We start from the raw sequence: 13,970 nt of genomic DNA on the forward strand, positions 1-13,970 counted from the left end.
TTTATTTGGTGCAAGAGATATCAAAAAACGTTTGCTTATTTCCCCATTGGATCATGTCACGTGTGCTTTCTTTCTTTCAAGCTCAAGCTGCAGGATCCATTATGTACCTAATAGTGCTAGGTAGCGTGGATGTTTTTCAGGTTTGCTGGTGAATGACTGAACTATTATTTATGTTGTCATCTTTATACAATGCCAGCCTGCAGGTGCAGGATCTTAAAGCCATCACATCTCACACAAAGGATCTTACAAGTTACGGTGGTTTGAGGATCAAATCTGCAGAAGGATGTGTACAGGAAAGCATAGTAGTGAGTGAAGCATATGCTACTAAGGATTGCGCCCCTCAGCTCCCCTTCTTTCACTGGTACAACAATTTAAATGGAAGTTGAAAGAATTGAAGCTTTATGCAATCAAAGCTACGGTTGTAAGTTAGGGCTCAATTATAGGATTTAATTTATAATCTGTAGTATCTACAGTTGATAAATATTTAAACCATTGAATTACTTATTTGTTGATATCTGAAAATAAGACAAATAGTTTTGGACAAATTAAAAAAAAATCAAAGGGGGGATGTGTTTCCAATACAACTGAGTCCGTCGTCATACAAGAACCCACAAGACCAGATAACTTCATAACTGGGATTGTCAACTGAAGTAACAAGGAAGAGGTACCATCATAAATGGGAATGGCCACTTCCACTTCAAAATGCATTTCTGGCCCTCCACTATTTTGTATCAATTATTTAAGAAAAATAGTGAATAATAGAGAGGCTGAAGCAGCAGTAATTTCCTAAACACAAACATCAATTTCTGTTGCAAGTTCCATTTAGAAATATAAATTTACTGGTAAATGGTGGAACAACAACAATAGAAGATGACCAAAAACACCAAAGATTATCTACGACAGAAACAGTAAATTCTTTGACAAGGTGCAAGAAATCTTCCATGTTAACTAGGGTATCAAAAATGTAAACCTCTGTGGAGAAGATGCAAAGTATCTTATTGGCTTTGCGACCGTGAACATTAGTTATCATGAAAAGACAAAATGCAGAGAGAATTGATCATGATCGGCACCATATTACTTCTTGATTAGTCGCAATACATCCCCTACTAGATGTAAAGAACCTGTCACCAGGACCTGGTAGAGCAAACAGAGAAGAAAAAATATGTAGATAAATATAATGACTGGAAGGAGAAGATAAGGCTTAAAAAAAATGTAATATATGGTTTAAGTAACGCCTAAAAGCTGTGAAAGATGGCCAGGTATAAAGATATTCAGATTTCAGTTTTTCACTCCCCCATACATCAATTCATGCTTATTTTAATGCTTTTTGTCATATGTACCCCTTCACACAAGTTCACCACTTATAGTCATCCCATTTGGTGACTTAATTCCCCAGGGTAAGGCAACAAAGGAATTTCTGAAGAACTTTGCTGCGTTCAGTATTATGATATCCAGAAAGCCATATATCATGTATGATCTGTGATTGCTTTTCTGACATATAGCTTAATTACTTTAGACTAAATACAAAACAAAAATTTGTGCAAGTGATGGAAATCCAACCTGATTATGGTAATGGTGTCAGACAATTGAGCATTCACGCATCATAAGGTGCAAAGAATGGTGACATTTGAATATCATTGTCATATGCCTCAAAAGCTCATACTACAGCACATGATAATCTGTGCTTTATGAAATAATTGGATGCTCATCTCCACAGTTAAAGCTCAACATTTTTTTGTATTCAGGATAAACCTTGGCAAGACAGTATTTAAAGATTACCTGAAAGCGAACAGATTGATTTTTTCGGACACTGTCCCTGAGCCAATTGATAGCCAGAGGGAGTGAAGTGAAAACTGTGCTATTCTCAGAACTATGAGCACCTTTGTCAGTATCATCACTGACAACTTCACAAGTTAATTCTGCGTTCTTTGCATCTCTCCCTGTAATATTTGAGACTATGAGAATTTGTATGTAATCAGAGCAGGACGGAACAGCCAAAAGAAAAACAACAAAAAATCCAATCATCCTTGTTTCTTCTTGAAATCCTAATTCATTCCATTCTCATACTTCGATCTTAAATGCAGGAATCCAAAGAAACAACCAACCACAGCTTCAACAAATTGGGACTACCCAGAATAGGACTACGGAAATGACCAAAATTTGAGTTGTATGCCAAGTGATTGAAGGATTCAATCAGCTATAAGAATTCTCTGTACAAGCTGCATCATGCTAACTTTATAAATTAAACAGCAGCTTGAGAAGGGTACACAGAATTGTTCGAGAATAGCTTACTTAAGCCTTGGGACTCATTTTGGTAAATAATGACTTCAAAATAGGTGAATTAGGTGTTGGGAGTCTTAGCTCAGAGAGGGCCATCTATAGAGAGTATAGCATGCTTTCAATTATATATAAGCAAATATGTTGCATCTTCAGCATATCCTCCACATGCCACAGTTTTGGATAAAAAAGCATGTTTCCGTCTCACTTTGCATCTACCCATTACTAATTATAAGGTAAAGTAGCAGGATTAGAGTCCGACATGTAGCTAAGTAACAATAGGAAGAGTATGATTGAAGATATCTTGTTCACAAGCACGAACAGTGAAGTTGAGGGCTAGTGCTGCAGAGACTGCTTAGGTTAAAGTCCCTCAATCTCATCTTGTTGAGCTCCGTGGAAAGGAGGGCTTTTCTTTTACTTTTGTACCCATGCGCCCCGCCTCTTGCACACGCATCCAGTAGGTTTCAAACCCAACACCTCCACTATGAAATGTTGGGTTCTCAACAATGGGTGACCCCCATGGAACGGAGGGTTTTCAAATAATAAAGATTGCAACTACACTGACGTGCAAAAGTTACCTTTTTCCCCAAGGATTAGGCTTTCCCATAATCTTTGAAGTGTCATTTGCCATGAAAGATCAATTTGGGCATCAGCTGCAGGTGAGGCACCAGTACCCACCTTGTAATACACTGATGTGTTTGGAACGAACAATGCTTTCTTAAAATGGACTCCTGAATATATAAATACACCAAATAATAAATATTATTTTTCACATATCATATATAGTTTAGATTTCAAATTCATTGTCTTGCAACAAGTTGACATATAACTTGGCAAACTTGTATTTACCATGGCTAGCACAAGCATTCACTAAGCGTGGAAGAAGCAACTGAGGGTCTCGCACAGACATACAATTGAACAACAAAATCTGCATCTGCAAACAAACCAACTCATTAGTGTCCATTAACGAATAACATATTAAATGACAATGTTCCATTTTCCTGGATATTACCTGAGTAGCATTTTTTCTGAATGGCCCATTTTGTCCTGCTTTTTGCAATCCTTTAGAATCACTGAACTGGTTATATGGAGAATCTTCTTTGGTTGCTAGGGAAAACCAGTTTGCACATACATCCATGCTTTCAGGACTATGGGCACCATCCAAGTAGAACACAAGATCCCCTGGGCTCTCACTCTCAATGAACTGATCGGGAACAATTTGAGCACGTCCTTGCAAAGAAGCAGTTGCAAGACCTTTGATGAATTCATCTGGCAGAGAGGTCTACTTCCAACACACAAACAAAAGAACAATTGAGCAAATGCTGTAACTGTGTAGTAATATAAAGCCCTGTTCGATAGAGCTTACAGTCTGGTTCAGGTAATTGATTCCAACGTGACCAGTCCTCTGAAGCCAAGTCGAGCATAATGCAATTGCAAGGCCAGCATTCATGTACTGATGCTCACCCTCAAGCCCAAGATGCAGGCCACTCATGAGGATAGGATCCAAAGGAGCAGCTATTTCAAGATTTACCTGTTGGGCAGGACAAAGATTTAATCACTATATATCTGGTTTGTCTCAAACACACTTGGAATAGACCAGCTCAGAGATAAGACAAACAAAATATGTCTTGGCATATCTTGAGTACTGGGCGGACAGCTGCAGTAACATACAAGACTACGAGAGGCAGTTTCTCAAAGCTAATATTCATACTCTAAATTGTACCAGAGTTAAGCTGCTGAAATGCTAGCAGAAAAGGAATAGGAAGGGTAATTATTCAAATTCATTGCTAATTGCTTCTTCAGTCATTTCTTGTCCACCTTACTCAATTTGCCTTCAGGAAAGTTTCCTTAAAAGCCATCATTCTGAAAGCAACATTATTTCACATCTTAGGGTTCTCTAGTTGACTACTAGAGCAAAGAAGACAAATGGACTGTACCCTCAGCAAGAGACACATCATGCATCATCAGATTGCTATATGAAATCTTAATACCTGAGACCTAAAACTCACAATTCCAAGTAATGTGATAGAAGTCAGTGGAGACAAATTCAACTCACATCCAACTGTGAGGCCTTCTGTGCAAGAACATTCATGGCTTCTTCAGGTTGTGGTACAGTGAAGGCTGGAACACCTCTCTAATTAAGAAAGCAAGAATTAAGGATAAAGAATAACGAGACAATGAAAGGAATAAGATACTTGTGCATTGCGCAGAAAATTTCATAATAGTGAACATTACAGAGGAAACACCAGTGTCATCATACCTTGAAAATCCCAGCCTTTTCCCCAGCAATTTGTCCAAGGGTATTTCCTGTTCATGTTATGCAATAAATGTATGAGAACAACGTTGCGGTATTTCTTTTAAAGAATGATGAACATTTGTCTCATTTTTAAACTTAAATGAATCACCTCCGCAAACAAAAAAGTAGGAACTTGATAACTCAAAAAGAAAAGCTAAATCCAAATTCAACGTCAATGCGAATCAACTTAGGAAATAAAATATCAAGAATCTCATCATGGTACCAAACAGTATATGTAGCTCTCATCAATTTACTGAAGATTGATGATCACATAACTCAGTCTTCATCTTCACAAGGTCAGCAAGCTACCACAAACACATGCTCACACAATAAAAATCATATTTCCAGAAGAAATCTTTTACTTGTCCAGTAAGAAACGAGAACTGCACAAACTAAGATTCACGGTAAGCCAGCACCCTCTCATCCGGTACTTCCATTCTTCACCCTGACTCACCTTACCCATTTATTGTTCATGTAAAAAATTCCTAATTATGCAACTACGAAAGAGCAACCAGCATTTTTCATCTTTTTATCAATAGCAAGAAATTGTTGCATTCATAAACAAAATCAGTTAGATTTAGCAGTTACCTAAATATCATGGAGAGAAAGCACTAACCAAGAATTTCCATGTGGTCATACCCTAATGAAGCTATACCACAGACAACTGGGTTCTCAACCTGAAAGGAATACCATTCATCATGATGTGAGAGATCCAGCAACCAGCAACCATTTAACGAAAATTCGCACATAAAAGAGGCAGATCAATTCATTATTGAAATAATTGTACAGGTCTTTTGCAGAAGGAGTTTCAGATGAATACCACATTTGTAGCATCAAATTTTCCACCTAAACCAACTTCCAAAATGGCAACATCTACCTGGATCCAACAACATCAATATGAGATAAAAATCTCAGAAATGGGTAAAATGTATTACATATAAGCTAAAAAGCTACCTGTTCAGCTGCAAATATTTTGAAAGCAAGCAAGGCAAGGAAACGAAAATATGTCGGCATCGGTACCTCATCAGAGGTTCTTTCCTACATGTTCAGAAGAAGGAAAAATGAAGCAGAGGGCCAAGAGGAGCATAACACCAGTACTCTATGTGATGAAAACAGAATGAATATTGTCAGCTTCAAACACCAAAAATATGCAAAGTAGTTAAAGTGATCAAAGTTGATAAATATATAATGCAAACAATTATACAGAGAAACATGCCAGCATAATATTGTAGAAACAAGCACAGTACATGCCTTCAGTCGATCCCAACACCACCAGAAGTATGCCAAGAACTTCTCTTCAGAAATATCAGATCTGAAATATCCAGGAAGGGGAGAGGGAAAAAGGAAAAAAAAAAGAGAAAAAGGGAGAGAAAAGCAGAAGAGTGAATAGAAAAGTCAATTCATTTCAATTATTTCATACTTTAACTGCCAGGGAATAAATAAAAAGCCCAAAAGTCCCTAATAAGTTAAGAGGTAGACATTCTTTCTTCATCCACTTGCAAGCACATACCCTTCCAACCTAAATCTTTCTCGAACATCAATGAGGTGAGGAGATGTGAAAAGTCCAGTTCGAAAGCCACAATTTCGCAGAATAGATTCTGTGAACGTGCACGTTGATCCCTATATATTCCAGGACAAAAGTCATAGTCATATCAGTGCCAATCTTATTCCAAAAACAGTTCTCAAAAGCAAACCCAGTAACCCAAGATTTCAGTAAATACACCATCACAACTTGTCACCATCTCAAAATCCACAGGAACACTAATCAATACATCAGTTTACCTTTCCTTTGGTGCCAGCCACGTGAATAATCTTCATCTGTTTTATGGGATCCTCTAATTCCAAAATCTTCATTTCATTAAACAACAGAAAAGACATATTACACAAGGCTAGATTATAAGAAAAAACTTATAGTTCCAGCCATAATCCATCAAACAGGCATAGAACCAGTGAAAACAGAGGCACCTTAATATAATCAAATAATAAATCAAAGCCATCCCCCTTGTTGCTCTTGTCAGCACGACTGCGCTTAGTTATCAGAGATGACAAAGCCTCCATTGCCTCGTCATATGAAGACACCACCATTTTTTCCGATCCATTTCCATCTTCATCAATATTAACACGCATCAGACCACCAGAAAATTGACACAAATCAGCAGAAAGGCATAAGTTCCGGACAGACTCAATAAACTTTAAATAAGCATGATCTAGTATCAAATAACAAATGCAGATCAAGAAAACTTGTCAAAAACTACTTTACACACTGGAAAATTATTAAAAAGACTGAGTGAAACAAAATAATCAGTGAGTTGGATTGACCTTCAGCTTGTTTACCTTTTGACATTTCTTCTGATTTAGCTCGAAGGTCGCTCGGCCTGAAGTTCTGAACATGGTTAGATTTACAAATACATACATATATATATATAGCCACGAGAGTGTGTGTGTGTGTAGAGAGAAACAGTGGGAAGCTTACGAGTACAAAGATGGAAGAATGGTTGCGCGGTGACGGTTGGTGAGTGGGAAGAGGATATGAGAAGATTGGTTTTGCCCAGCTTTCAAAAACCCAAAAAGAAATCAAGCACCGTAAAAAAACGTGCTACATCTTATTGGCGCTTTTAGTTATTCTCCTCTTTCTTTGTCATAAAAATGTTTTAACTGTATTTGTTTACCTTATTTACCATCCATCAATTTCCTTCAATCATATATCTTTGTTGGATGAATGTTTGAGCGAATAATTATTTTGGATTGCATTATTTATTTTCATTCAACAGTCAAATAGCAAAATAACGGAAATATAATGTATATATTTGTGAGTTAATTTAAATGATGATATTAAAATAGAAAATTGAAACGATTGTTTGAGGGCCTTCATGAAATTAAGATTCAATATGGAATTTTGATGTGATTGATTAGTTAATAATAGTAAAAATAGTGCTTAAGAAGAGTGGTTTATAGAAGAACGTCGCGTATATGTTAACTAAAAAAGTTAGAAAAATAACAAGTCCAAGAAATATTTCAAAAATAAAGGAGTTGATAAAAATATTGAAAATACCAAAAGAATGTAACTTAATGATAAAATAGTAAAAAAAAAATATTATTATTTTTATTTTAAAAAAATATTGCTCCTAAGTCCTAATTAAACCACGCTAGTGTCTTCCCGATAAAGCATACAAAAACATATATATCAACTTTACTAAAAGTGTCTCGTTCCAACCTCCCTCCTCAAAATTATGATTGTGATGAGTAGCATTTTGATGGATCAAAAATGTCTTTTGACCTTGTAGCAGCAATTCTTGGGTAAGTCTTGCATAATTTAGATTGTTTTTTCTTGGTTTGTCAGTTCACGACAATAAATTTGAGCTGGTCAAAAATTGTGTTGGTCTTTTTTTTAGGACCAGGTATTACCCATGCTTGTGTGGAATGTACCTTGATTTGTAATTTATTTTCTTTTTTTTTATTATTAGCTTTGCTTATGATTTGATATTTTGTGAAGGAGTAATACTCCCATTTTTTAGTTTAGAAAATATATCGCATTTTTTCGTCTTATACTTATATATTGAGATGGGAGGGGATTCCAAAAACATCTCCCCACCTTGCCCGAGTTGTTTTTGGCTAAAAAAATAAAAAAACATACACATCAAATTTAGGGCTGTGTCCACCATTTTATAACTCAACCCCAATATTTCCTCTTAATTCACAATTGACCCCATGGTAGTTTGATTATCTCCCCAATAGAGGAATCTTTCACCAATCTCTCCACCAGCTGCTTTGTTGGCTCTGTCCCGGTGCGATATCTCGAATTTCATGATTATCTCTCTGTTTGTGTATATATTGGGTGTTAAGTTTCTGTGATTGTGCCTTTGATTCTTTTTTCTTTTGGTTGGTCTGATTCGAATTGATGTTCAAATGAGCTCTGTTTTGGGATTTTAATGTTTTCATTGTTGTGATATTGTTGAGAAAAGGAGAACACATTGCAATTTAATATGCAGTTCGGAAGCGAAGAAAATCTGGCATTTCGAGTATTCATTTATGTTGTCTTTCCTTTTTTTGTCACGATATTCATTTATGAGTACTCTCCTTCTCTTCTTGTCGTTTCTTCAATGATAATAGTTTAAGTATTTGGAGGAAGACTTCTGAGTGAATTGGGGAAGTAATTGAACTGAAGGATGCATTTAAAAGTTTTTGGTCAATCTTGGTGCTTTAAGGTAGTTAGCAATGTCTAGCTTTACACGAACTATTGCATTTGATGATTATATTCAGTTTACCAGCAACTTTATCATGTTTCTCAAGAACAAGAATTTTTATATGATCTTTTTTCTGAGAAGAAAGAGCTTTTTTCTCATGTAGGAGGAAAATTTGTTGTTTCAATCACATTATTTTGTACTCTGATTGATATGTCAACTTCAATAATATTCTTCTGTGTTATGATTTCTGCATATGTGCAGGCTGTTGTTAGTGAAGAAAAGAGCCGCTAACAATGTTTTCTCTCAAACCCAAAAAATCTTGAGTCTGCCAGTGAATAAGAACTTGGGGTTGGGGCTTCAATTCATACTTTTTTAGCTTGGAAGCTTTGAGCTTTACCCACTGCAAATTTCAGCAATTTTATTTATAAACTGGAACTCAACGCCCCCCTCCCCCTTCCCCCTCCACACACACAAAAAAAAAAGAAAAGGTTTGTTTTGGTTCTGATCATAATGAAGACCCATGATTTCATTTCACAACATTCTGAACAGAATGAACCATTTGTTCACCCGAATCAAATGAGGTTGAATTTCTCTTTGTCATGCATAATAGGATAAATTTTTGAAAATTCCTTCTTTTTTTATTGAAATCTTAAAACAAAGAGATAATTGAGAACATGATAATAATGTGGAAGCAATTCAAAGGCTTCACAGCAGAAGCAGATAAGAGTGTCTGTGCTCAGAATTTGTTCTCTTGTTTGTTTAAAATACAAATTTAATCTTTTTTCCTTCAATGATTATCATATCTTAAACTTCAACAATTTTTAACTAGTTGCTGTAGAACTGAGCATCTTCTTGAAGTAAGGATCTTCTCTTTGGTATCAAGGGGCAAGTAATTCCTACATCTTGATATGAAGGAAGAAGACATAAATAGGTGCCAGATTCAGAAATGGTACCCGAACTTCAAATCCTGCTCCATAAAAACCACAGTTCATGACCTTCCAGAGTCCTTTGTCCAATACCTGCTCGATGATTCTGGTCCATTCCTTCTCCCTCTTTCAATTACAAATGATGATCCCCTGCCAAAGAGAGTCCATAAACCTGAAGAGGAAGAAGAATTTGTCGCAGTAGAGGGATCTGGCGATGAAGCAGAGGAACCCATATCACCCCCGTCTTTTCCGGAACTAGAAATGGAAATTAAAGCATCCATCGAATTCCTCGGGGGAGCCATCTTTCCTAAGCTTAACTGGAGTGCACCTAAAGACTCTGCTTGGATCAGTTCAACGGGGAATCTCAAATGTACCAGTTTCTCCGAGATTGCCCTTCTGCTACGGTCATCTGACTCAATTGTCCATGATCTTTACCATGCATATGATTCATGCACAGATAAAACTGCATCAAGGCCATCAAGTTTCTTCCTTGCACTCCGCAAATGGTACCCTTCTCTAAAGCCTGAGATGGAATTTCGTTGCTTTGTACGCCATAAACTCCTTGTGGGCATTTGTCAACGGGAGTTAACTAACTTTTATCCTGCTCTTCTTGAGAAGAAATATGATTTGAAAATTATGATTGGGGAATTTTTCATGGAGAAGGTGAAGGGGAATTTTGGATCTGAGAGCTACACATTTGATGTGTATGTCAGAAAAGATGGACGAGTTAAGCTTTTGGATTTCAACCCTTGGGGTGCATCTACCCTACCCCTGATGTTTACTTGGGATGAATTGGAAGAGAAGTTGAGAGAAGGCGGCAAGGAGTTGGAATTTAGGATTGTGGAGAGCCGGTGTGGAATTCGTCCAGGTTTAAAAACTGCAGTTCCTTATGATTATTTGGATACAAGTCAAGGAAGTGGTTGGGATCAGTTCATAAGAAATGTTGATGAGGAATTGAGGCGGCAGACATCAGCAGGAGCTTGAGCATATGCTTACGTAGAGTGGTTGCAGTGGTATTCATTCAATGTAATCCTTCTTTTTTCGTTTTCTTATTTCATCAAATTCAGCAGCTAGTAGAAGGAAATAGTTGGAATATTGAATTTGTTAGGTTAGTTTTCAAGAATCCACGTGTGTAAGATAGGAGTAGATCACTGATAACCTGAGTCCTCATGCTAGGGCAAGTAGAAAATATGGGTAGATAGTGGTAAGAAGATGTCGAGGAACAACTCTGTTGTCACGTGAAAGCTCGAGATGCTCTTGACTTGGCTGAATACTAAGATCATAGTATTTTTACTCTCTACGTGTATTTTTCATTCAATAATTAACAAAAAAATATATGGAAATGCTCATGAGAGTGCTACAACTCCATTAACTCTTTGATAAAATTACATAGACACTAAAAATAAAGAATATTTTCAACTTATGAGATCTAATATGATAAAATCATGACATATAAGAGACAAGATATACGATTTTTCCTATCATGGATCTGATTATTACACCTCCTTGATTATCCAAGACATAATAGACACTTACAAAATATGAACTTGTGAAATTCGGACTCTCTTAACCCCAAAACTTTTGTCTTATTAAATTATAGTTGTCTTCTAAATTCATCATACATTAAATTAAAAAAAATCACAAGATAACATTTTTTTTACAAATTAAAAATAATTCATTTATTAATTTATTTTAGAAAAGTATTTACTCATTAGAACTTGTAAAATTCAGTCATTAATTAATGACTCACTAGATAATATTGTAAAACATCATTTATTATTCAGTTTTATTGTATTTATTTGAAAAAGTATTGCTCCAAAATCCTAATTAATTACACTGCACTCCTCCCTTCCCATAAACCTTACCGACGAAGCATTACAACAAAATATTAACTTAGGGCTCTGTCCACCATTTTATAACTCAACCCCTATATTTCCTTTTAATTCATTATTGACCCCATGGTAGTTTGATTATCTCCGCAACACTCTCACTCTTTTTGCTAAATCGCTTGAATCCAATGGAGGAATCCTTCACGAATCTCCCCACCAGCCACTTTGTTGGCTCTGTCCCGGTGCGATATCTCAAATTTCATTATTATCTCTCTATTTGTGCATATATCGAGTCCGCAAGTTGCTTTGATTGTGCTTTTGATTCCTTTTTCTTTTGGTTGGTGATTGGAGTCTTTTACCGAATTGATGTTCAAATGAGCTCTGTTTTGGGATTTTAATGTTCTCATTCTTGTGATATTGTTGAGAAATGAAGAACATTTTGCAATTTAGTATGCTGTTCGGAAGCGTAGAAAATTTTGGTATTTCGAGTATTCATTTATGTGGTCTTTCCTTCTTTTGTCACGACATTCATTTATGCGTACTCTCCTTCTCTGTCTTGTCGTTTCATGAATGATAATAGTTTAAGTTTTTGGAGGAAGACTTCCGAGTGAATTGTGGAAGTAATTGAATTGAAGGGTGCATTTGAAAGTTTCTGGTCAATCTTGGTGCATTAAGGTAGTTAGCAAGTCTAGCTTTACACCAACTATTGCATTTGATGATTAGATTCGGTTTACCAGCAACTTTATCATGGTTTTCCAAGAACAAGAATTTTTGTGTGAGCATTTTTTTGAGAAGAAAGATCTTTTTTCTCATGTAGGAGGAAAATTTGTTGATCAATCACATTATTTTGTGCTCTGATTGATCTGTCAACTTCAATAATATTCTTCTGTGCTATCATTTTTGCATATGGGCAGGCTGTTGTTAGTGAAGAAAAGAAAGCCACTAACAATGAAGGTACAAGCTCTTGTAAGATATTCCTTTGATTCACTAATGTTTTCTAGTAGACTGCATTCTGTAATGTGACTGCGGATTCCATGCAGTTCCTGGTGCAAATTTGCAAATATTTCCGCCCAATAATGCTGGAAGTGGGGGTCAGGGATACCAACCTATAGGCAGCACCAGCGGTATGTGATATATCCATTCTTTAGTTTATCCCAACACATACTTTAGAGGGACCATGGATTACTTAGCTACTGCATCCTCCGCTTGTTTTCATTTTTCGGCAAAAATTGTAATCTCAATGCGATGTGACTGTTATAGTTATCTTTTCAATCAGGCAACAATTTAGTGGTCCGCTTTTACTTGCTTCCGCGTGTAGGCTGAATGAGTCAAATGAACATTTTAAGAAGAGGATATCTGGACATGATTCCGAAGAAAACTCAAATCACAAATTGTGACCTATGGCTTGTGAGACATTAGATATAATAGTAGTGGATGTGGCTAGTACCACTCCACTCCTGTCTGAAGAAGAAGAAGAACATACAATGCGGCTAGTGATCTTATATTTATGTTTTTGCGAGTGAGACCTGCTATCTTGGTCGAAATTCCAGGCTTCTAAATAGCAAATTAACCTCCATCAAAGAGAAAAATGCCATACTTGTCCCACTTAGAGTGGCATAAGTTATAGATCATCTTTCTTTACCCTTTTTCATGCTTCTGTTTTCTCTTGAAATTTTCCTCTTCTGACCATGCAAATTTTTAGGTAGGAGATTTCAAGTTTGTTTAATGTTTATCATAAACTGTTGTCGTGTTACCTTGTTTTCTGGAAGATGACAATGATAATTGTCGAAGGATCTTTGTTGTGCCATTAAGCTTCAATTCTGTTACATGAAATCATAATTGTTAATGCCCTGCCCTTTAATGGACCATAAAAGAATCAAAGAACCCATCAATGTGCAGAGCACCAAATGCTAATTGTTGAAGGATCTTGGTCCTGCCAGTAAGCTTCATTGCTGTTACATGAAATCATAATTGTTGATGGCCTGACCTTTAATGGACCATGGAAAGACGAAAGGAGCAATTAATGTGCAGAGCACCAAGAAGCACACTTATTATCAGGAACATTAAGAGAAAGATAATTGCTGGTTCTTTATAATTAGCAGGGTTTGATCTTTGCTAATCCATCTAGAAGGATGCAGTTTCTGCGTTTGACATGTCTAGCTTGTGCATTCTGTGTGCATGAGTCATACTTCTTCCTTCATAAAAGAAGAAGAAGTGTTGGCCCCAGCCTATGTGTTAGCAAACCAAAAGGTTTCCTTTTGCATTCTCTTTTATCTGAACTAGAGCCTTGGATTTAGCTTCCGAAGCAGTGCTACCTTTTGGGTACTGTAAGTGATCAATTTTTGTAATAGCTCATGTCCAGAAAATGTGTTTTGCTGGTGAATGGCTGTAATTTGTTACTTGCTAATTTTAATGCAATAACTGAATATCTTCATCTTTACCTAACCTATTGCGATTA

The 13,970-nt window shown here is 36.4% G+C and overlaps 3 protein-coding genes across 6 annotated transcripts in view; 2 read left to right on the forward strand and 1 right to left on the reverse strand.

Annotated features, from left to right (window-relative positions):
• Positions 872–7,181, reverse strand: LOC105167122 (folylpolyglutamate synthase). Of its 2 annotated transcripts, XM_011086702.2 has the most exons (17): positions 7,047–7,181; positions 6,893–6,948; positions 6,539–6,678; positions 6,356–6,421; positions 6,084–6,193; positions 5,825–5,885; positions 5,528–5,611; positions 5,394–5,450; positions 5,190–5,250; positions 4,538–4,584; positions 4,334–4,411; positions 3,644–3,808; positions 3,290–3,559; positions 3,127–3,211; positions 2,856–3,008; positions 1,780–1,940; positions 872–1,134 (listed from the first exon to the last, which is right to left on the reverse strand). In XM_011086702.2, the coding sequence occupies exons 2-17, from the start codon at positions 6,915–6,917 to the stop codon at positions 1,075–1,077; spliced, it is 1,623 nt and encodes a 540-aa protein (XP_011085004.1). In that variant the 5' UTR covers positions 6,918–6,948; positions 7,047–7,181; the 3' UTR covers positions 872–1,074. The 2 variants fall into 2 exon arrangements, with proteins under 2 accessions (XP_011085004.1, XP_011085003.1); XM_011086701.2 differs by having other exon boundaries at positions 3,127–3,559.
• LOC105167123 (cell division cycle protein 123 homolog) lies at positions 8,100–10,994 on the forward strand. 3 transcript variants are annotated; one of them, XM_011086706.2, is made up of 2 exons: positions 8,100–8,358; positions 9,596–10,994. In XM_011086706.2, the coding sequence occupies exon 2, from the start codon at positions 9,666–9,668 to the stop codon at positions 10,665–10,667; it is 1,002 nt and encodes a 333-aa protein (XP_011085008.1). In that variant the 5' UTR covers positions 8,100–8,358; positions 9,596–9,665; the 3' UTR covers positions 10,668–10,994. The 3 variants fall into 3 exon arrangements, with proteins under 3 accessions (XP_011085008.1, XP_011085005.1, XP_011085006.1); XM_011086703.2 differs by having other exon boundaries at positions 8,102–8,358; positions 9,019–10,993; XM_011086704.2 differs by having other exon boundaries at positions 8,103–8,358; positions 9,587–10,993.
• Positions 11,573–13,970, forward strand: part of LOC105167124 (protein YIPF1 homolog) — a 5,023-nt gene continuing 2,625 nt past the window's right edge. Inside the window, exons 1-3 of the mRNA XM_011086707.2 lie at positions 11,573–11,754; positions 12,427–12,466; positions 12,553–12,636. Coding sequence (XP_011085009.1) covers positions 11,701–11,754; positions 12,427–12,466; positions 12,553–12,636 — 178 coding nt within the window. The 5' untranslated portion in view covers positions 11,573–11,700. The remainder of the gene's footprint in view (positions 11,755–12,426; positions 12,467–12,552; positions 12,637–13,970) is intronic.

This window comes from Sesamum indicum, linkage group LG7 (genome assembly GCF_000512975.1).
Source record: "Sesamum indicum cultivar Zhongzhi No. 13 linkage group LG7, S_indicum_v1.0, whole genome shotgun sequence".
In the NCBI taxonomy this organism is placed as follows: domain Eukaryota; kingdom Viridiplantae; phylum Streptophyta; class Magnoliopsida; order Lamiales; family Pedaliaceae; genus Sesamum; species Sesamum indicum.

What these genes read in the sequence shown, in the direction of transcription:
- LOC105167123 (XM_011086706.2), top strand. Translation starts at nt 9,666, where the DNA reads ATGAAGGAAGAAGACATAAATAGGTGCCAGATTCAGAAATGGTACCCG.
- LOC105167122 (XM_011086701.2), bottom strand. Translation starts at nt 6,917, where the DNA reads ATGTCAAAAGGTAAACAAGCTGAAG. An exon ending in TATTATTTGATTATATTAAG is followed by an intron (nt 6,422 to 6,538) that starts GTGCCTCTGTTT and finishes AATGAAATGAAG; the next exon opens with ATTTTGGAATTAGAGGATCC. An exon ending in TCAATTACCTGAACCAGACT is followed by an intron (nt 3,560 to 3,643) that starts GTAAGCTCTATC and finishes TGTTGGAAGTAG; the next exon opens with ACCTCTCTGCCAGATGAATT.